The sequence below is a fragment of the Lithobates pipiens genome, unplaced genomic scaffold (genome assembly GCF_037356315.1).
Source record: "Lithobates pipiens isolate NorthernLeopardFrog02 unplaced genomic scaffold, aLitPip1_a1.2 Scaffold_30, whole genome shotgun sequence".
Classification (NCBI taxonomy): domain Eukaryota; kingdom Metazoa; phylum Chordata; class Amphibia; order Anura; family Ranidae; genus Lithobates; species Lithobates pipiens.
This window is the reverse complement of record NW_027507791.1, coordinates 49,271,178-49,294,072: the sequence shown is the minus strand read 5'-3', so window position 1 is coordinate 49,294,072 and position 22,895 is coordinate 49,271,178. Positions and strand designations below refer to the sequence as shown.

Genomic DNA, 22,895 nt, shown 5'->3' with positions numbered 1-22,895 from the left:
CACCCTGGTGCTAAATGTAAGCACATTGGAAGTCTTAGCCCCTGTACACACAGTCGGAGATTTCCACAACCAAATCCGTCGGATTTTGCCCGTCGGATTTTGTCCGTCGGATCTTGTCCGAAACTGTTGCATACCCACGGTCGGACAAAGTTGGCGAAAAATCCGATCTTTCAGAACGTGATGACGTAATTTCGTTACGATGGGACTACATTCAGGCTAGTAGCCAATAGCTTTGATGTAGGAATTTGATCTGAGCATGTGTGGCACTTTGTCCGATCAAAATTCTCTACACATGATCGGAGTATGTCCGATCGGCCCAGTTGGTCGGGAAATATTTCCAACATGTTGGAAAATTGGGTCCGACGGATATTCAGACAGAATCAGTCCGATGCATTCCACACACAGTCGGATTATCCGACGACACGGTCCGATAGGACACATTCCGACGGATTCTCCGACCGCGTGTACAAGGGCTAAGAAGGTGGCAACATGACCATGAAGTGTAACACGAGTCTCAATCCGCTCAGACAGAGGACAGAACTGCAGTTTGCTTTCTACAGAGATGGACGGAATGTTCAGGAATTCAGTTTATCTGATCAATATGCAGTCCAATTTTCTCAGCTGGAGGATTCTGGGAATTATTCCTGTGAAGTGAGATCTGCATCCAACATTTCTAAGAAGAGTGAGGATGTCTTTGTCCAGATAAGAGGTCAATTATTTTACAGCTATGAAGAAAGTTACCCTACATGGGTATGTACCTCCAGTGCCGGGACAAGGTCATCCAGTGCACGAGGCGAAGATAGCAAACTGTACCCCCCTCCCACCCTGAGCATCACTGATGTCATTCAGACAGCTAGAGAATGGAGCACCAACCAGCTCCCAGCATCACCTTCCTCCACATACAAAAACTATGCCCAGGGCAGGCGCCCCTCTTGCCCCCTCCGTTGCCCCAGCCCTGTGTACATTTACTGATATGTAGTGCAGGTTCTCATAAGCTAACACAGTTCTTATTTTACTTTTGCAGGGAAGAGCAGCAAACATGAAACCCCAATAATCCTTGTGACTCCTCTGGTCTTGCTCTTGGTTGCCACTTTTCTGCTCTTCAAGTACAGACACAAGCTGCACCGGCCAACCGCTGGGTGTCCACGAAGAGGACAGCAACCGGAGCCTCAAATTTCTCCAACATGTATGACCATTATCAATATATTCAAGCAGTACTGAAGACTAGGATGTAGTAAGAATATGGGAGAAACAGCCCAAAGGCAGCTTCTTTAATATAGAGTTGTGCTTTTAAGTTTACATACCCTGACAGAATTTATGATTTCTTGGCGATTTTTCAGATAATATGAATGATATCACAAAAACATTTTTTTGACTAATGGTTAGTGTTTGGCTGAAGCTATTTATTATCAATCAACTGTGTTTACTGTTTTTTAAATCATAATGGCAACAGAAACTAGCCAAACGACCCTGTTCAAAAGTTTACATACCCTGGTGATTTTGGCCAGATAAAATGCACACAAGTTGACACAAAGGGGTTTGAATGGCTACTAAAGGTAACTATCCTCACCTGTGATCTGTTGGCTTGTAATTAGTGTGTGTGTATAAAAGGTCAATGAGTTTCTGGACTCCTGTCAGAACCTTACATCTTTCATCCAGTGCTGCACTGACGTTTTTGTATTCTGAGTCATGGGAAAAGCAAAAGAATTGTCAAAGGATCTGCGGCAAAAGGTAGTTGAACTGTATAAAACAGGAAAGGGATATAATAAGATATCCAAGGAATTGGGAATACCAATCAGCAGTGTTCAAACTCAAGAAGTGGAAAATGATTGGTTCTGTTGAAACCAAACCACGGTCAGGTAGACCAACTAAAATTTCAGCCACAACTGCCAGGAAAATTGTTCGGGATGCAAAAAAAAAAACATGAATAACTTCAGGTGAAATACAGGACTCTCTGAAAACATGTGGTGTGGCTGTTTCAAGATGCACAATAAGGAGACACTTGAAGAAAGATGGGCTGCATGGCCGAGTGGCCAGAAGAAAGCCATTACTATGCAAATGTCACAAAGTATACACCTTACAATACCCCAAACAGCTGTGAACAAGGCTTGTCGCCAAAACTAGTCTGCTGCTGACTGTACTCACTGTGAAAGCTTGAAAATAAATACCCTTGATGTTATGGAGTTGCCGGCTGCTTTTATTCGATGACATTACTACGCAAATGTCACAAAATATCCCACTTACAATTCGTCAAACAGAGACACGCCTCAAACCTTCTGGTACAAAGTCATTTGGAGCGATGAGACCAAAATTGAGCTTTTTGGCCACAACCATAAATGCTACATTTGGAGAGGAGTCAACAAGGCCTATGATGAAAGGTACGGAGGTGGATCGCTGATGTTTTGGGGATGTGTGAGCTACAAAGGCACAGGAAATTTGGTCAAAATTTTTGGCAAGATGAATGCAGTATGTTATCAAAAAATACTGGAGGAACATTTGCATCATCAGCCAGGAAACGCATGGGACGTACTTGGACATTCCAACATGACAATAATCCAAAACACAGTCGACCTGTCATTGGCTACAGCAGAATATAGTGAAGGTTCTGGAGGGGCCACCTCAATATCATTGAGCCACTCTGGGGAGATCTCAAACGTGCTGTTCATGTAAGACAGCCCCAAAATTTACAGGAACTGGAGGCTTTTTGCCAAGAGAAGTGGGCAGCTTTACCATCTGAGAAGATAAAGAGCCTCATCCACAAATACCACAAAAGACTTAAAGCTGTAATTGATGGGGGCAATACACGGTATTAAGAACTGGGGTATGTAAACGTTTGATCAGGGTCATTTGGGTAGTTTCTGTTGTCATTTCGATTTAAAAAGAGTAAACACGGTTGATTGATAATAAATAGCTTCAGCCAAACAATAACCACGAGTGAAAGAAAAGTTTTTGTGTTATCATTCATATTCTCTGAACAATGGCCAAGAAATCATAAATTGTCCCAAGGTATGTAAACTTATGAGCACAATTGTACATGACTTAAAGCGGGAGTCCTCCGGGAGTCCGCCGTTTTTTTTTTTTTTAAAAGCCAACAGCTACAAATACTGCAGCTGCTGACTTTTAAAATATTAACACTTACCCGCCCAGCGCGCCCGCGATGTCAGCACCCGAAGCCGATCTCTCGATCGTTTCTGGGGTGCTCCCGCCGCCATCTTGGGTATGGGAATCAGGAAGTGGAGCCTTTCGGCTTCATTTCCCGGTTCCCTACTGCGCATGCGCGAGTCGCGCTGCGCAATAAGGATGGTCCCCGCTGCCTCTGGGACTCTGGGACCTTCGGAAAGGGGTGTAGATTCTGCGGAAAGGGGCGTACATTCTGCAGAATCTACGCCGGAAGTGGGTGGAGATACCTGTACTGTACAGGTACCTGCACCCCCCTCCCCCCTGAAAGGTGCCAATTGTGGCGCCGGAGGGGGGGAGGGTTCCAATGAGCGGAAGCTCCACTTTAGGGTGGACCTCCGCTTTAAAGTTGAAGTTTATTCTTTTTATATTTTGCCTTCACTGGTTCCTTATTTCCCTCCATATCAACATGCTAATGAAATTTCAGATCAGATCATGGCTGATTGATATACAGTATATATATATATATATATATATATATATATATATATATATATATATATATATATATATATATATATATATATATATATATACTATATTGTCAAAAGTATTGGAACGCCTGCCTTTACGCACACATGAACTTTAGTGGCATCCCAGTCTTAGTCCGTAGGGTTCAATATTGAGTTGGCTCGCCCTTTGCAGCTATAAAACTTCAACTCTTCTGGAAAGACTGTCCACAGGGTTTAGGAGTGTGTCTATGGGAATGTTTGACCATTCTTCCAGAAGAGCATTTGTGAGGTCAGGCGGTGATGTTAGACGAGAAGGCCTGGCTTGTAGTCTCTGCTCTAATTCATCTCAAAGGTGTTCTATGGTATTGAGGACTCTGTGCAGGCCAAACAAATTCCTCCACCCCAAAATCGCTCATCCATGTCTAAGACTGGGAACCCTACGGACTAAGACTGGTGTTAAAGTTCATGTGTAAAGGCAGCCATCCCAATACTTTTGGTAATATAGTGTGTGTATATGTATGTATGTATATATATATATATATATATATATATATATATATATATATATATATATATACTATATTACCAATACTGTATATGCTGTATATTTATGTACTGAATATACACACACATACTTTTTTCCAAGGGTTTTTTGGGCTGGTCTGTTGATGTCACAAGTTTCTTTCACTTCTCCTCCAGCATGCTTTCTGCTGGACTGTTGTCATGGTTATGCAGTGATCTTCCTGTGTTTGCTTACCTCCCCTCATGTGTTCAGACTAAGAGGCCAGCCACTTCCACCTGGTGGTTTTTATAACCTCTCCTCTATCTCCTCTATTCCTTTGTGTGTTTGGCTTCCTGTTACCTGCCGTGTGCTCTTCTGTTGTTCCGTTACCGACTTTGGCGTGTCTTTGACTATCCCTGTTTGCCTGTGATCCTGACCTTTTGGCGTGTCCCCGACTATTCTTGTCTGCTTGTGGCCCCGACCTTGGCTTTGTCCCTCACCATCCCTATCCTCCTGTTGCCTGCTGTGGGTGTGAGCTGGGGGACCCTGGGGGTTGCGACCTGGAGCCAGTTGCAGCCAAGTCCATCCTCACCACTCGAGGCTCTGGTGAACACCTGCTGGCTCTTAGACTCCGCGCCCCAGGGAACCTTATGCTCTAACCCTGGTGGGACCTGTCTCCCGTCTGCAGCAGTCAGCCGTAGGGTCCACAACCTTGCGGTGCACTCCTGATCCCTACGGTGTGCATCTGTCACCTCGCCTCAAGGTGACCTGACAACTGTTTAGCACATATGTGCAGTAGTACTCTGGGCTCACAGGAAGTAGGTTGAATAATGCTGGCCATCATTCAGTCTGGAGACTGAGGACACCATGGAGAACTGATAGTGAATATTTTTGAAGGTGATGTTTTCATGTTTTACTTTTGCTAGGCTATAGTTTTTATTTAATTATTTATTTGATACAATTCTGCTTTAAATATCGCATTGTGCAAACAAAATACAGACAAATGTGTTATTATCATGTCTCTCTGTCTCAGATGCTGCCAGAGAGTCAGCCGATGACACTGATGTCACTTGCAACGACCTTGTTCTGTATCATGGACCACAAGGTAATCCCAGTGTAGGAGTTTATGTTCTTGTCTACTGTTTACATATTTATAAGCCATTGACCCCATAGAACACAGCCATAGTCTCCTGTTTGTAAGCTCCCTTTATATGACTGAAACCTCATACTGAGCCATCCAGTGAGGGAGGGGTTCGTGTTCAGACTCATTCACATACAGTATGCATGCAGATCTTAGCTTCAGCTACTGATCCCTGTAGACACAGGCTTTTAACAACACTTTGGTAAGAAGATATGGAAAGCATAAGGGGGCATGTAGCTCCATCTAGGGGCAGAATAGCAAACCTAATTTTTGAAAAAACAGTTGTGGTAGGTATCAGTAATTGGTATCAGCGAGTACTAAAAAAAAAAAAAAAAGGTACTCATACTCATTGTTAAACAAATGGTATTGGTGCATCCCTAGTATTGTTTGCTAGAGAATTACTTAGAACCCCCAAACATTGTATATTAGTTTTTATTTAATTATTTATTCGATACAATTCTGCTTTAAATCTCGCATTGTGCAAACAAAATACAGACAAATGTGTTATTATCATGTCTCTCTGTCTCAGATGCTGCCAGAGAGCCAGCCGATGACACTGATGTCACTTACACCGACCCTGTTCTGTATCGTGGTCCACAAGGTAATCCCAGTGTAGGAGTTTATGTTCTTGTCTACTGCTTGTAAGCTCCCTTTATATGACTAAAACCTCAGACTGAGCCATCCAGTGATGGAGGGGGTCCGTGTTCTGACTCATTCACCTATGTATGCAGATCTTAGCTTCAGCTACTGATCCCTGTAGACACAGGCCTTTAATAACATATAGCTCCATCTAGGGGCAGGATAGAAAACTACTATACATGCAATCCATTTTTGAGATGAATGCATCAATTGTGACATGGAACATGTAAAATGTGTCTGTTAAATCTATTAGTCATGTGAATTTTACAAACAATTCATTTTATTGAAATAAAATAAATAATTTTATAAATGTTGTGTCAATTTGCACCTTTAAAGTCCCCATTTTTCTCGTACCTGTATCTAATATACATGCAATATTTCATGTTTAACTAAGTTAAAAAAAAGGTTTTTAAAATGGGACTTTTTTTTTTGTTTAGGCCCAACTATATTAAAATAAATGAGTATATAATGTACAGAACTATTATACAATTCCTTAAAAACTCCCATGTTTTGCCCTCCCTGTGGCTGCACGCCCTGTGTCAGCCAAATCAAATATTTTTGTATTTATTTGGAATGGCGACAACCTACGGTACCTAAAAATCTCCATAGGCCATACTTTAAAAAAGTTTAATGGTTTAGAGTTACAGAGAAGGTCTTGTGCTAGAATTATTGCTCTCGCTCTTGCAATACCGCACATGTGCGATTTGAACACTGTTTACATTTGCAGGTGTGACTTATGCATGAGTTTTCTTTGATGCGAGAGCACTTTAAAAAAAATAAAAAATAAAAATCCACTTATTTATTTAATTACAAATGCAAACATCCCTTGTGACAGTAATAGGCGGTGACAGGTACTCTTTATGGAGGGATCAGGGGGTCTAAAAGACCTCCAATACCTCCTTTGCACTTCAAAGTATTCAAAATGCCAAAATATGCATTTTTGAATACTGGGGATTTTTTTTAATTGGCGCCGTTGGCTGCCGGCATCGCCCTGGTACAACCAATTCCCCAAAATGACATACAGGTATGTGATTTTGCAGGAAGTGTTTAAAGCAACCTGTCAAGTAAAAAAAAATGTGTTGTGTTTTTTATTAAATGTTCCTCTGTTTAACCCTTTATTACTCCTTAATTTACTCTAATCGGTCTTAATTAACTCCTTATTCTCCTCCGTTTAATTATTATTTTCCAGCAGGTTTTATTTGATTTTTATTCACTTCTATTTTATAAACTATTAATAATTAGAAAAATAATTTTTGTTTGATTAGTTCATTAATATTTTTACACCTTTAACATATATTTACAAGTTTCACATTGAAAAAAAATGTAATTTGTAAATAACTTTTCAATGCTCTGTACTATCGCTGACAGCTAAAGTGTAAACAAAACAGTTGCGGCAGGTATCGGTAATTGTTATCGGCGAGTACTAAAAAAAAAAAAGTATAGGTACTCATTGTTAAACAAATGGTAATGGTACATCCCGCATATTTTTGGCTCGAAAATTAGTTAGAACCCCCAAACGTGATATATTTGTTTTTAGCAGAGACCCTAGAGAATAAAATGGCGGTTGTTGCAATTTTGTATGTCACGCGGTTTTTGCGCAGCAGTTTTTCAAATGCAATAAAATAAAAAAATACACTTTAATGAATTAAAAAAAAAACATAATATATACCCTATTTTTTTTTTGTATAATATAAAAGATGATGTTATGCCAAGTAAATAGATACCTAACATGTCATGCTTTAAAATTGCATGCACTCATGGAATGGCCCCAAACGAAGGAAATTTCCTTAGGCGATGCTTTAAAAATTTTTACAGGTTACCAGTTTAGAATTACAGAGGAGGTCTAGTACGAGAATTATTGTTCTCGCTCTGATGTTCACGGTGATACCTCACATGTTTTGTGCAAACACCGTTTACATATGTGGTCGTGACTTATGTATGCATTCACTACTGCGTGCAGGAAAGGGGGCACTTTAAAAAAAAAAAAAATTTTATTCTTATTTTTATTTATTATTGTATTACTTATTATTATTATTATTATTATTATTATTATTATTATTATTATTTGTATTATTATTATTTGTATTATTATTATTTGTATTCTTGTTTATTATTGTATTATTATTTTTTTTACATTTTTACACTGTCCCTTTAAAACATTTTTTTTTTATCACTTTTATTGCTATCGCAAGGAATGTAAACATTCCTTGCAATAACAATACAGCATTACATGTTCTGTTAATGGAGAGATCTGGGGTCTAAAATACCCCAAATCTCTCCTTTACTCTTAAAAGCAAAACAAAAAATTAAACATTATTAAACAATAAAAAAAATGCATCCTTTGCTTTAAGGAATAAAAAAAAAACGTTTGCCTGGCCTGAGAACCGGAAGTGACGTCGTTGTCACGGGGGTCCTCCAAGGGCATAGAGAGGAGCGGTGGCCCATCTTGGCATTGCTTATCTCTATGTGAAGAAACTGTCAGCGCTGGATGGTTCCCGGAGCTACCGATCAGTAGCGTTAGCCCCGGAAACACCTAGAAGCAGCGGAAGAGGGGCGGCACCTCTCCCGTGCCGAATCCGCCGCTGGGATCATTTTTATTGGAAAGCCAGTCGCCTAATGCCGCGTACACACAATCGGAATTCTAATGGAAAAAGCTCTGATGGATTTCCCGGCGGAATTTCCGACGGAATTCCGCTCAAACTGTCTTGCCTACACACTGTCACACCAGATTCCAACCGCCAAGAACGCGGTGACGTACAACACGTACGGCGGGACTAGAAAAAGGAAGTTCAATAGCCAGTAGCCAATAGCTTCTGTCTCGTAGTTGAATCTGAGCATGCTTGAGTTTTTGCGTGTCGGAATTGCATACACACGATCGGAAAGTTTTTCCATCGGGAAAATTGAGAACATGGCTGGTAGAAATTCGGACAGCTAAGTTCCGATGGAGCCTACACACGGTCGCATTTTCCGATGAAAAGCTCTCATCGGTCTTTTGCTGGCCGAAATTCTGATCGCGTGTACGCGGCATTAGGGAAAAAATCGATACTGGGTTATGGCATCCAGCTGCAGCCATAACCCCGGTATTTAACGTCAAAATCATCATGTACATTCCCAGTTGGGCGGTTAGCAAGCGTGTGTTTATCACTATGGATCAACCTAATGATAATTCGTATTTATAGTGGGGGACATACACATGGCAACATTTGAAGAACTACAGCACATTTTTTTATAAATTCCCATCCTGAACTATTCTTTCTTTTTTAAAGTGTACCAGAAAGTCTATTTTCACATTTTCACTTTGGTTTTCATTACATTTTTGTAGCCCACTAGTGGATATCAGTTTGTCAGAAAGGGCTGTTGCCATCCTTGATGGACACTTGTTGAACTTAAACCAATTGCACGTTAGCTGACGTATTGTTTTTATTGCCTCACTAAAGTCTGTCCATGCACGTTTCATAGAATAGGAGAAGAAGTATATTGTGAATATTGTGTACATTTATTGTATGTTCATTTTTCAGGGTCTTCAACATTGACTAGAGAACCTGTAAGTATTACTTAATATTAAAACATTGGCTAAGTGCAAGATGTACAATATTGGGTTCAGAAGAATAATTGACAGCATTAATGGGTGATGATGGGTACCCAAATTAGTGTTTCCAGATGGTGGTGTGCAAGTGGTGGCAACACTAGACTGGCTCCACTCCCAAACCAAAGAGCTTCCAAGCCCACTTTTGATGATACTGGAAAAAGAGATAAGGACTGGAGGGCCACACAAGAATACTGAACCATCAGATGCTGAGGAACATGCTAAAAAGCTGCCTTATAACAACTCTGTGACTCTAATGCCTACTCCCTAGACCAGCCTTTCTTTCATGAGGGCCATGTACCTGATGTGAGACCGAAGTAGTGGGGAGGCCTTCCTTGCACCTCAGGTCCTTACAGCCTCTGGAGATGGAGACAGAGACTTGGTGGACACAGAGTGACAGGGGTGCCAGGGGTGTGGAGCACAGTGCAAGCCTTAGTCTGAGATCCGAGCCAAGGTCAAGCCCAGTTGGGCAACAAAGTATAAAAGGGTTAATCAGAAGAAGAATGGTCGAGATCAAATTCAGGGTCGGATCCAATAAGGTACAAATCCGAGGTCAATGGCAAGCAGCAATCAAGAGTAGTCAAATATGTTTCCAGGTCAGAACAGGTTCAGACAGATCAAACACTAGCACAGGAACAAGGGGGATTGGAGATAATCCAGCAATTTGGCAGTGTCTGGGCTTATATAGGGAAGTTTGGGGGAAGTCACTTCCTGTGCGCCTCCTGGGCATTTTCCCACCTTTTTCCATCAGGTTGATGTCACTTCCTGTGCACCTCCTGGGCATTCTCCTGTCATTTCCCATCAGGTTGATGTCACTTCCTGGGCATTTTCCCGCCTTTATCCATCTGGTTGATCTCACTTCCTGTGCACCTCCTGGACATTTTCCTGCCTTTTTCCATCAGGTTGATCTCACTTCCTGGGCATTTTCCCGCCTTTTTCCATCAGGTTGATGTAACTTCCTGTGCGCCTCCTGGACATTTTCCTGCCCTTTTCCATCAGGTTGATGTCACTTCCTGTGCGCCTCCTGGACATTTTCCCACCTTTTTCCATCAGGTTAATGTCACTTTCTGTGCGCCTCCTGGGTATTTTCCCGCCTTTTTCCATCAGGTTGAGGTCACTTCCTATGCGCGTCCTGGGCATTTTCCTGCCCTTTTCCATCAAGTCTTCTGCGCAGGTGTGGGTTGGTGCCCTGAGGCATCTTTGGTGCATGCTCAGTTGGCACGGATTTCCTCTTGCAGCAATGCGCTATTGGTGCATACGTAGTAAGCCCTGGACTCTTACAGAGCCCCCCCGAAGGCAACAATACCTAGTGACAGAAGAGAGAGATGCATCAAATCCAGAGTTAGGGCAAAAGTCAGGGAACCCCCCCCCCTAACATTTAGCCAGGCTGGTTACCACCTAGCAAGCTAAAATTGTTAGCAACCCTGCTTACAACCAGGGAGCTACATTAGTATGACATGCAGTGGTGTTGCTAGGGGGTGGCTTTTGGGGCTATAGCCCTGAATCTGGGGACCATAGCCCGAGTCTCTGCAGGGGTCCCCAAGGGGAGGGGAGGCTCTTTGGAGACCCTGATGTAAGTGGGGGGCTCTCTGGGGACCCTGATGCAAGGGGAGGCTCTCTGGGAACCCTGATTTAAGGAGGAGGCACTCTGGGGACCCTGATTTAAGAGGGAGGCTCTCTGGGGACCCTGATGTAAGTGGGGGGCTCTCTGGGGACCCTTATGTAAGTGGGGGGCTCTCTGGGGACCCTGATGCAAGGGGAGGCTCTCTGGGAACCCTGATTTAAGGGGGAGGCACTCTGGAGACCCCGGTGTAAGTGGGGGGCTCTCTGGGGACCCTGGTGTAAGTGGGGGGCTCTCTGGGGACCCTGGTGTAAGTGGGGGGCTCTCTGGGGACCTTCTTACAGAGCCCCCCAAAGGCAACAATGCCACCTAGTGACAGAAGAGAGAGATGCATCAAATCCAGAGTTAGGGGAAAAGTCAGGGAACCTCCCCCCCCCTAACATTTAGCCAGGCTGGTTACCACCTAGCAAGCTAAAATTGTTAACAACCCTGCTTACAACCAGGGAGCTACATTAGTATGACATGCAGTGGCGTCGCTAGGGGGTGGCTTTTGGGGCTATAGCCCTGAATCTGGGGAACATAGCCCAGAGTCTTTGCAGGGATCCCCAAGGGGAGGGGAGGCTCTTTGGGGACCCTGATGTAAGTGGGGGGCTCTCTGGGGACCCTGATGTAAGTGAGGGGCTCTCTGGGGACCCTGATGCAAGGGGAGGCTCTCTGGGAACCCTGATTTAAGGAGGAGGCACTCTGGGGACCCTGATTTAAGAGGGAGGCTCTCTGGGGACCCTGATGTAAGTGGGGGGCTCTCTGGGGACCCTTATGTAAGTGGGGGGCTCTCTGGGGACCCTGATGCAAGGGGAGGCTCTCTGGGAACCCTGATTTAAGGGGGAAGCACTCTAGGGACCCTGATTTAAGAGGGAGGCACTCTGGGGACCCTGATGTAAGTGGGGGGGCTCTCTGGGGACCCTGATGTAAGTGGGGGGCTCTCTGGGGACCCTGATGTAAGTGGGGGGCTCTCTGGGGACCCTGATGCAAGGGGAGGCTCTCTGGGAACCCTAATTTAAGGAGGAGGCACTCTGGGGACCCTGGTGTAAGTAGGGGCTCTCTGGGGACCCTGGTGTAAGTGGGGGGCTCTCTGGGGACCCTGGTGTAAGTGGGAGGCTCTCTGGGGACCCTGGTGTAAGTGGGGGGCTTTCTGGGAACCCTGATTTAAGGGGGAGGCTCTCTGGGCACATATACACACGCACGTATATTATATACATGTGTATGCCCACCCAAGCGTATTACTTTCTTTACTACGTTGCTATGGGCTCTAGCCCCAGATCTTTTGTAGACCTAGCAACGCCCCTGATGTTATGTTTGTTATTAAAAAAAAAAAAAAAACCTTTAATACCACTTTAAGTTTTTTGCTTGCTGGTCAAGGTTGACATCTATGAGGACGGATGTTCATATCACATTGGAGTTATCAAGGCCCTTAGGTGTTGGTCCATCTGTTCGGTGCAGTGACACGGTTTAATGTTGCAAATTTTATATGGTTAACAGTATCATTGAGGGCTTATATTGAAAGGTCTATAAAACATTGATAAAATAAGAAACGATTTATATCGATGTATATCATTATTTCACTTTTACAGGACGTCACCTACGCCGCTGTGAAATGCAGACAAGCGCCATATTAAAGAAGACCTCCGCTGACCTCCGTCTATAATGACCACATAACCCCCCATTATAATATTTTAAAAACAATTTTAAAAATGAACCCTTGTTTGAGAAATAAACTTCCTTTCTTTGTTGCTATTGTGTATATATTTATTATACTACAAGTACTACCCGTATAATCCTCCATCGGGGGAGCTCACATGGGCCGATCCACGTCCATCTCAGAGTAATTATCCCTGAAGATGAAGCGCACAGCTGATATTACTCTACAAGAAACCACCATGTGTACAATACGCAGATACAGACAGCTGACGCATTTCAGTCCTCATGACATGTTGTTGCTGTTGTGTGTATATTGTGTAGTATGTATTATACTAACAGTGCTGATGTCCTCCACTGTGCTCTGCCTATTACCTAAAACTGTATCAGTTCTTGGACCCTCTAGAGCAGATCCTTTTTTTTAATAAGGCCAGAGATTTTTTTTCTAACCAGGTCACTTTAGAACTGTAGCCGGGGTTAAACATAGAGAGGAGAAGCAGAGAAAAGAGTAGGCTAGGAGAGGAGGGGGGGTTGGGAAAAGAGGAGGAGAGTAGAGGAAAAGGCGAGAGGAGAGGAAAAGAGTAGGGGAGATGAGAGGGGAGAGGAGAAGAAAAGAGGAGGTGGGAGGAGAGGGGAAAAGGGAAGAGGAGGAGAGAGGAAAAGAGAAGAAGAGAGGAGGAGAGAGGAGAGGAGAAGAAAAGGGCACAGGAGGGGAGAGGAAAAGGGGAGAGGAAAGGAAAAGAGGAGAGAAGAGGAAAAGAGGAGAGGAGAGGAAAAGGGGAGGGGAGAGGAGAGGGAAGGGAGAGAACAGGAGAGGAAAAGGGGAGGGGAGATGAAAAGAGGAGAGAAGATGAGAGGAAAAGGGGAGAGGAGAGGAGAGAAAAAGAGGAGGAGAGAAGAGAGGAAAATAGGGGAGAAGAGGAGATGAGAGGAAAAGGGGAGAGGAGAGGAAAAGAAAAGAGGAGAAGAGAGGATAAGGGGGAGTACAGGACAAGGGGAGGGGAGAGGAGAGGAAAAGAGGAGGGGGAGGAGAGAGGAAAAGGGGAGAAGAGGAGAGAGGAAAGGGGGAGAAGAGAGGAGGAGGGAGGAGTGAGGAAAAGGGGAGAGGAGATGAAAAGAGGAGAGGAGAAAGGAATGGGGAGAGGAGAGGAGAAGGGGAGAGGAGAGGAAAAGGGGAGAAGAGAGGAAGAGGAGAAGAAAAGAGGAGAGGAGGGCAGAGGGGAAAATGGGAGAGGAGGAGTGAGGATAATGGAAGAAGAGAGAAGAGGAGAGAGGAGTGGAGAAGAAAAGGACAAAGGAGGGGAGAGGAAAGGAAAAGAGGAGAGGAGATGAGAGGAAAGGAAAGGGGGAGAGGAGAGGAAAATGGGAGAGGAGGGGAGAGGAAAAGGGGAGAGGAAAAGGGGAGAGGAGTGGAGAGGAAAACAGAAGAGGAGAGGAAAGTAAAAGGCAAGAGGAGAGGAATATAGGAGATGAGATGAAAGGGGGAGAGGAGGCGAGAGGAGAGGAAAAGGGAGAGGAGATGAAAAGGGGAGGGGAGAGGAAAAAATGAGTGGGAAAGGGGAGAAGAGAGGAGAGGAGAGGAAAAGGGGAGAGGAGAGGAAAAGCTGAGAGGAAAAGGGGAGGGGAGAGGAAAAAGGAGAGGAGAAGAAAGTTTTTATTTTCTCTTTTTTCATCTATGTTAAAGAAAAAACATAAAAAATAGGGGAAAAGGGGAGAGGAGAGGAAAAGAGGAGAGGAGAGGAAAAGGGGAGTGGAGGGGAGAGGAGAGGAAAATAAAATTTTTATTTTCTCTTTTGATCTATGTTAAAGAAAAACTGTCACTATAAAATATAGGGGGGGGGGGGGGAGGGGTAGCAATGACAGTATTTATTATGAGTGTAACTTTCTGCAGCATCCGGGGTGATTGAATGATTATTATATTTGACATGAAAGTTTAACTATCAAAGTCAATTAAATGAAATGAAATGAAGCACAATTTTGCAACTTTGACATGTGTTAGTAAAACTGTACTTATCGTCACAACTACTTTGTGTATCCAGGTAGATTATACCGCGTTTTTTTTTTTTTTTAGGATAAATTTGGCTTTCATTTGGTGGTAAATGGTAATGGATATCTAAACAGTAAAAAAAAAAAAAAAAAAAAAAAAAATAAATTTAAATTTAATTGTATATTTAATTGTATATTTCTTGTTACTACCATAACCTCCCACCAAACCCAAATTAAATTCCCCTGCTCCTGACGATCGCAGTGATATCACATATGTGTATGTTAATTTAAAAAAAAAAAAAAAAACCTTATTTAATTTTTGTCTCTTTCATTTTTTTTTTTTTTTACCAACTTTATTGCTAACACAAGGGATGAATAGCTAAGGTCCTCTTTACGGAGAGATCGGGGCTAGGGAATACAATTCTTGCTACAAAGCATAGAAATTAGTAGAAACACTCCATCTAGTGGTTAAAAATAAGAATGCAATTTGTACTGCTGACACACTGAACAGGTTAAAGATAGGTACTCTACCTTCCTCTAGTGGCATAATGTGAAAACATATTTCTTATACAAATAATGCAGTGACTACAATGATAACATAACCTTCTCTAGTAACCTGAAATGAAACAGTGGGACATTTACAAGTGTTTACATCTGGTTATTAATCACAATTGTATTTTTTTTTAAATATGTGTGCAAATAAATGTATATGTCTCAAAATGTTTACTACTAGTATTTTTAATAATATTGTGTAGCGGCAGCTCCTGAAGAGCACGCGCTATGCATTTTTCAAAGTAGTGGTTAGCACTCTCACCTAGCAGTAAAAAGGGTCGCTGGTTCGAATCCCAACCACGACACTACCTGCCTGGAGTTTGCATGTTCTCCCTGTGCCTGCATGGGTTTCCTCTGGGTACTCCGGGTTCCTCCCACACTCCAAAGACATGGGCAGGAAGGCTAATTGGATTCTGGCCAAAAATTGGCCTTAGTATATGAATGGGGACCTTGGATTGTGGGCTCCTAGAGGGTAGGGACCAATGTGAGTGTGCAATGTACAGGGATAGGGACAATTGTAGACACCTCACTCAGGTTGAACTGGATGGACTGGTGTCTTTATTCAACCTTACTAACTAACTAAGGTTATACCTAAACTGCAGTTTGGTTTAGGCACAATTGTCTAAATTTGGACTTCTGCATCAGTCTACCTAGACTTTCAGATGTTCGGCCTGGCCACAGGGGGGCGCTGTCTCTTCTGGCAGACATGGAACTATGGTCTGGTTAGGTGTTTAAGTTATTCTCTCTCAGAGCCCACCCAGTGGGAGTGGCGCTCTTGCTGTGCTTTCTGGAGAGGGTATTTAAGATGCAGACGTCACGTGGTTCGGGGTTCCGGTCCAGAATGAAGTACTGACTCCATGGCCCTGGTCCTCCTGACCAGCCCCCAGGAAGGCTATGGCCTGGGGTGCGGATACACCCGATCTTGATGTCTCTGGGCTGTCTAGCCCGAGGCAAGGAAACTAAAGGAGGATTCTGAGGTGGTTGGGTGCCGTCTCCGGTTTGGGAGAGACCCAGTGACTTCAAGCATTCCAGGGGAGGACTCTTCAGAAGAAGACCACGTATGGGTTGGTTTCTTAGTAAGAGCCTGGAAGGGCTAAAGTACCCGAGAGAATCCAGTCTTGTGGATATCACCAAGCTGGCTGAAAGATCCAGGTATCCTACAAGTGTTCTTCAAGTTTAGTTTTCCTACGTCTTCTACAACAACGTCTGTGGCAGAGACATTATCTTGTATGTTCTACAACAACTTCTGTGGCAGAGACTTGTTTCTGAGTAAGCACCTTGTTGGCTGCTAGGCCTTGTAAGAGAGGGACTGTCCAACCTGAGTGATCATCCAGTTGCGAATGGCTATTCTCTGGATGCAGTCAAAGTAAGCAAGTTCTTCAACATTTTGACTTTGACACTAAAGAGTACCTGAACTTCCTTTCCAACCCTCTGATCCCAATTTAAGAGACCGTTCATTGTCTAAGTTTTGCAAATAAAATCCATTGACGCAGATCTGTTGTCATTCTCTCGAGTTACTGGGCCATCTACCACGGGACATCCCTAGACGTGAAGCGAGTAGAACAGAAGGTAGCGGTAAGCCCAAATCTAACCAGCAGCTCCTTCGGGGGTTAGTGCTACAATTGTTTTTTGCAATACAGGATTTATATAGCACCAACAGTTTGCACAATGCTTTACAAAATAAAACAAGACAGTATAGTTACAATCCAATCCCAGAGGGATATGAGAGCCCTGCTCTTGAGAGCTTACAATCTAAAAGGGAAGGGAACGTGGTACAAAAAAGCAATAACCGTGGGGAGAGGAGTTGATAAAGAAAGAAAAGTTCAGTTGTTAGTTGGAGGTGGGCTTTACTGAAGAGATGAGTTTTCAGGGATTGGGTAAATAGAGTAGGACATCAATCTGTGGCCCTCCAGCTGTTACATAGTCAGGTTGAAAAAAGTCCATCTAATGCAACCAAAAATAAATAAATAAATACAATCCCTTATACACAATCCTTCACCCACAGTTGATCCAGAGGAAGGCAAAAAACCTCCAGCACAGCATGATCTAATTTGCTCCAGCAGGGGGAAAAAATTCCTTCCTGATCCCCCTGACTGACAATTGGATTTTCCCTGGATCAACTTTACCTATAAATGTCAGTACCCCGTCATATTATGTACATTTAGGAAAGTATCCAGGACTTTCTTAACCACTTCCCACCCGGCCAATGCACATATATATACGGCCGGGTGGGAGCCGTCTACTTCTGAAGGACGTTCAGGAACGTCCTTCAGAAGGAGCGGGATCGTGCCCGTGCAGCGGCGCGATCCCGATGTGCTTGTGTCACCCGGACACGGCTCATCTCAGATCGGCAGGAGGGCTCTGTGATTGGCCCTCCTGATCACATGACGGCCGTGTCCAATCACGGCCGTCATGTGATGTAAGCAAACAGCCGGTTGCTAGGCAATGGGCTCCTCCTCTCCTCACACAGAAGTCATCGCTGAGGAGAGGAGAGCAGATCGCTGCAGCCGGCTGATGATCAGTGAGTATGGGCTGCTTTTTTACAGCTTTTTACTCACTGATCACCAGTTTAGTGTAAACACACAACACACCACACAGTATAAACACAATGTCCCCAAAACATACATGTCCCCAAATAATAAAAACACATGTCCCTAATAATAAAAACATGTCCCCCACATATGTCCCACTAAAATCACATGTCCCAATGATTATCTGCACACATATGTACATGATCATTTGCGTACATATGTCCGTGATCACACAAACCAATTATTATACACTTAACGGAATTTTTTTTTTACCAAAAACATGTAGCAGAATACATTTTGGCTTAAATTTATGACAAAATTTGATTTTATTGGATTTCTTTTAAAATAGAAAAAAGAAAATATTGTTTTTTTTCCAAATTTCCGCTTTTTTGCGCTTATATCGCAAAAAATAAAAAACAGAGTCGTGAATAAATACCACCAAAATAAAGCTCTATTTGTGCGAACAAAATGATAAAAATGTCATTTGGGTGCAGTGTAGCATGACCGCGCAATTGTCACTGAAAGCACGAGAGCGATGAAAGCTGAAAATTGGGCTGGGAAGGAAGGGGGCGAAAGTGCCCTGTATTGAAGTGGTTAAAGCAATCTACTGAGCTGGCCAGAACCACCTCTGGAGGGAGTCTATTCCACATTCTCAGAGCTCTCACTGTGAAGAAACCTTTTCGTATTTCCTCCAGAAGTAAAGCGTGCCCCCTTGTCCTCTGTGATGACCTTACACACTTGCCGAACGGCGCACGCCGATATACGTCGGCACAATGGCAGCAGTGGGAAAATGGGCGTACCTGTACGTTCCCTTTAAATGGCAGGGATAGTGGGCGCGCGCGCTCCGACGAGTACAGCGTGACCGTGCCCACGGGTCCCGTGGCCTCGATGTCCTGGCAATCATGTCATGGAGCTGCACAACGGTGGAAGTGCCTATGTAAACAAGGTACTTTGCCATTCTGTCTAGTGTCATGACAGAGATCCCCGCTCCTTGTCATCGGAAGCAGTAATCGCTGTCATGTGACTTGAAGCCCACCCCCCCACAGTTATAATCACTCCCTAGGACACACTTAACCCCTTGATCACCGCTTAGTGGTTAACCCCTTCACTGCCAGTGTCATTTACACAGTAATCACTGCATTTTTGTAGCACTGATCGCTGTATAAATGACAATGGTCCCAAAATGGTGCCAGAAGAGTCTGATGTGTCCGCCATAATGTCGCAGTCCCGATAAAAATCGCAGATCGCCGCCATTACTAATAAAAAAAAATTATAATACAAATGCCATAAAACTATCCCTTATTTTGTAGACGCTATAACTTTTGCGCAAACCAATCAATATACGCTTATTGCTAATTTTTTACCAAAAAATATGTAGAAGAATACGTATCGGCCTAAACTGAGGAAAAAAATAGTTTTTTTATATATTTATTATAGCAAAAAGTAAAAAACATTGCTTTTTTTTCAAATTGTCGCTCTTTTTTTTGTTTATAGCACAAAAAATAAAAACCGCAGAGGTGATCAAATGCCACCAAAAGAAAGCTCTATTTGTGGGGAAAAAAGAATCAGTGGCTTCAGTACTGGATATGGGTTCCTCCACTGTAGCATATCTGCGAACCCAATCCGCCCTCATCACCATCACTAGTGGTGGCCTAGCAGCTATTAGCAGCAGTTTTCCGCATTGACAGCATTGGCTCCACTGGCGCATTAACAGGGCAAACCCGGAACACCGTCGGCAGACGATCCCCATGGCTGCGAAGCTTTGAGAAATATACAGGACAATTTCACCCTTCGATTTCATCCGAATACCTGTATCAGTAATCGTGGTTCCAGAGGCGAAGGAACGGGCAATTTTCCGTGGATCATATTCGGCTGAAATGGGTTGAGGGACTTCAAATCCTGGAGCTCCCAGGTGTGCCATGTTTCCTTTCAGGCCATTAGGTCTCAGCATGAGGACTCAAGATGGCGACCCGGACAGTAATGAGCCCTCCTATGCAGAGCGGGCACTCCTCCCCCTGCCAACAGATTGATGCAATTGTACCCTGGGAACTGTGGAGCCTGCTTTCTTCATGCTGCGGTGTGTGCCAAAACTGTACTGGAGTCCATTTTGGAGTCTGTATTAACCCTCACAGTGCTGGTGGGAAGTGTGAAAAGACCAGGCTGATCCTTTCCCTTGAGCAATGAGACTTGTTGGTTCTTCCCCACATTGGTAGTGCACACAACAACACAGTCTATTAAGAGGGTAAATGTTACTTGCCACTCTCCCATGGAGCCAAACAAAATCCCGATGGAGCTGAAGCCGGTTGCTATTGACGACTGCTGCAAGGACAATGCCTTTGCTCCATGTTGGGCGCCAAATGTAGCAAGGTCTCTGGCCCCCTTCAGTCTGATGAGAACCTCCAAGGCCAGACATAGTGGGTGCAAGGTGGATAAAGTTATTGGGCGCCAAACAATTTTTTTAATGCAAAAGAGATATTTATTTCTCTTACAAACTTTTTGGGGGAAAGAGGGTTAGGGCCAGGACACCCTTAAGTAGTTACAAGTTCAATTATCAGACTCAGAGACTTCAATAGTAGGACAGTCGTGCAGGGGAAGGCCTCCAGCAAGACGCCACATCTGCATGTGCAGGGATGCTTTCTCCTATGGCTATAGTCTTTAACAGTTCCTAACGCAAAACAGTTCTTTTGCCTTCTCTACAACTTCTCCTTGTAGTTCTTTAGCACTCTGAGCTCCCAGTCTCTCACTTGACCCTCTGATTTACTGCCACTGAATCCCTTGAGCGCCTGCAATCTTTACGGTGGTATCTTCCTCAAGCCTCACCCCCGCCTCTCTGCTGGGTCCCTGGCTTGGCACACAAGGCTGCTCTGCAAGCGTCACCTCCACTGGCTGGGCCCCTGACTTCATCACCGCCTGAAGTTTCTCAATTCTCCACCGTGCCTGTTCGGTGATAATACTGCTCTGGTACTTGCTTCAGTTACTCACTGTGGTCCCTGGTAATAAATCAGTTGGTCCCTTAGTGGTGACAGCTTCCTCTCTACCTCCGACCACTGACAGGTTCTCTGGCCCACAGAACCATCAACTCTGATTGGACTGCAAGCCGCAATCCCAACCCTGTGCTGCTCTCTGGCTTCTGGATAGGTCCTCAGACAGCCCAGCAGCCAGCTGCCCCTGGGATAGGCCCAATCTCCAGTCCAGCAGCCCGTGACAATATGACACACATCCACCCAGACAGCCATCCAGGTGGCACAGAACACCGATCACCTGACTCCACTAAAATATATAGGCGCTCCCAGCAGGCCAGGGGATTCGAAAGAAACGCTTGCCCATTGGCTGAGATACCCACATACCCATAACTTGACCTTGCGTTGCACTTCTCATATCTAGCACTACCAAGTGCCCGGCCACCTAGTGGTAGTAGAGACAAGTGCAACCAGGCCAAACTTAGGGAGGAATCAATAGATCTCTAACAATCAACCAGGATAACTACTCCTGGCAGGTAAATTTATGAGGAGCATCCCTGCCTAAACTTCAGGGTGCTACATCTACATTTTGTCCAAAATTGCAAATATTCTGGTAGATAAAAAAAAAATCACATACTTTACATATGTTTCTAAAGTGTATAAGTGTATTTAGCAGTTTGGTTAAAGCATCAGTTAAAAGATGAAATTGAATTGTTAGCTATTAGTCACCACATTCTGCCGATATCCATAGAGCGTTGCAGAAATGTAGTATGTGGCCACCGAGATGAGAGACAATATATGTCTGACTTTAAGCATACAATATTTCTCAAAATTTCTGCTGGTTAGTTTTAACCACAAAGGCTACTATTACCGTTACTCTCTATATAGGACTTGTGTATCAGTGGTCTGTTGGTTGGTCTGAGCTCTCAGAATTCTGGACGGAAATGGAACATGAGCCAGATACAGTATTGACAGAACACGCAAAGGAGGTTTGATGCATTATCATCTCAACAGTTTGTTGAAAGTCTTTGAACACAAGACTCTTCACTCACAACCGGACTCGGTAGACATTGATCATCTCTACAAACTATAGCAAGATGAAGGATCTTTTGCCATATGTATTGTTGTTTTTGTACCTTCCAACAGGTGAGTCATCATTAATGTCTTCCTAGGATCATTCTAATTACATAATTTAATGAAGTTCTTAAGGCAGAGTAGTATGTTCTTTTATAGAGAGTGGAAGAATAAGCAAAGCTTTTCAAGATCTTAAAGAGACCATTTTGTGGCCTTAAGATATTAAAAGCACCACTGGAATACCTTCACCAGCTTCTTTCCTATCATCCTCTAGTTGGCATCCATGGCATGGGTTGTGATCTTAGTGCAGGAATGATTGGCTGTTTGATCGGAGACAACCAATCAGTATCTCTGCCTAAACATGTATCTCACTGCATAAACCAGAGGGAACCTGGAAGGCCCCCAGGGCTTGGGAAAGGAAGGTATTCCAGTAGCATTTTTCATGAAGAATGGGGTGGAGTATAGGTGAACTTACATTAAATGTTTCTGTCCTCTTTAATCGGTAAAAAAAATGTTATCAATAATTGGTGTGCCACATGAAATTTCATTTAACAATGTGTTTTGAGGTGGGGCAATAGATATCTTGTCCATCAAGCCTGAAAGTTTGTTTTTGGTTATTTAAATTAACATACCGGAAAAGGGCACATTTGCAGTTGTAAGCCCTTGTACACACGGTCGGAGATTCAGACGGAATGTGTCCTATCGGACCGTTTTGTCGAATATTCCGACTGTGTGTGGTCTGCATCTAACTGTTTTTCGTCGGAATATCCGACGGACCAAGTTTTCCAACTTGTCGGTAAAATTTTCTGACAAAATGCTCCGATCGGACATACTCCGATCATGTGTAGCCTACTCCGAGGGACAAAGTGCCACGCATGCTCAGATCAAATTACTAGACCAAATCTATTGGCTACTAGCCTGAACGTAGTCCCGTCGTAACGAAATAACGTCATCACGTTATGTACAATCGGATTTTCCGACAACTTAGTCCGACCGTGTGTATGCAACATCACTTCCGGACCTCTTCCGGAATTAATTT

General features: G+C 43.7%; 1 protein-coding gene across 2 annotated transcripts; it reads left to right on the top strand.

Annotated features, from left to right (window-relative positions):
• Positions 1–272: 272 nt before the first annotated feature.
• LOC143942058 (uncharacterized) lies at positions 273–9,495 on the top strand. 2 transcript variants are annotated; one of them, XM_077463367.1, is made up of 5 exons: positions 273–709; positions 1,025–1,186; positions 5,165–5,236; positions 5,802–5,873; positions 9,430–9,495. In XM_077463367.1, the coding sequence occupies exons 1-5, from the start codon at positions 490–492 to the stop codon at positions 9,468–9,470; spliced, it is 567 nt and encodes a 188-aa protein (XP_077319493.1). In that variant the 5' UTR covers positions 273–489; the 3' UTR covers positions 9,471–9,495. The 2 variants fall into 2 exon arrangements, with proteins under 2 accessions (XP_077319493.1, XP_077319492.1); XM_077463366.1 differs by lacking the exon at positions 9,430–9,495 and having other exon boundaries at positions 5,802–6,087.
• The last annotated feature ends 13,400 nt before the right edge of the window (positions 9,496–22,895 follow it).

What these genes read in the sequence shown, in the direction of transcription:
- LOC143942058 (XM_077463366.1), top strand. Translation starts at nt 490, where the DNA reads ATGACCATGAAGTGTAACACGAGTCTCAATCCGCTCAGACAGAGGACA. An exon ending in TGTCTTTGTCCAGATAAGAG is followed by an intron (nt 710 to 1,024) that starts GTCAATTATTTT and finishes TTACTTTTGCAG; the next exon opens with GGAAGAGCAGCAAACATGAA. An exon ending in TCTGTATCATGGACCACAAG is followed by an intron (nt 5,237 to 5,801) that starts GTAATCCCAGTG and finishes TCTCTGTCTCAG; the next exon opens with ATGCTGCCAGAGAGCCAGCC.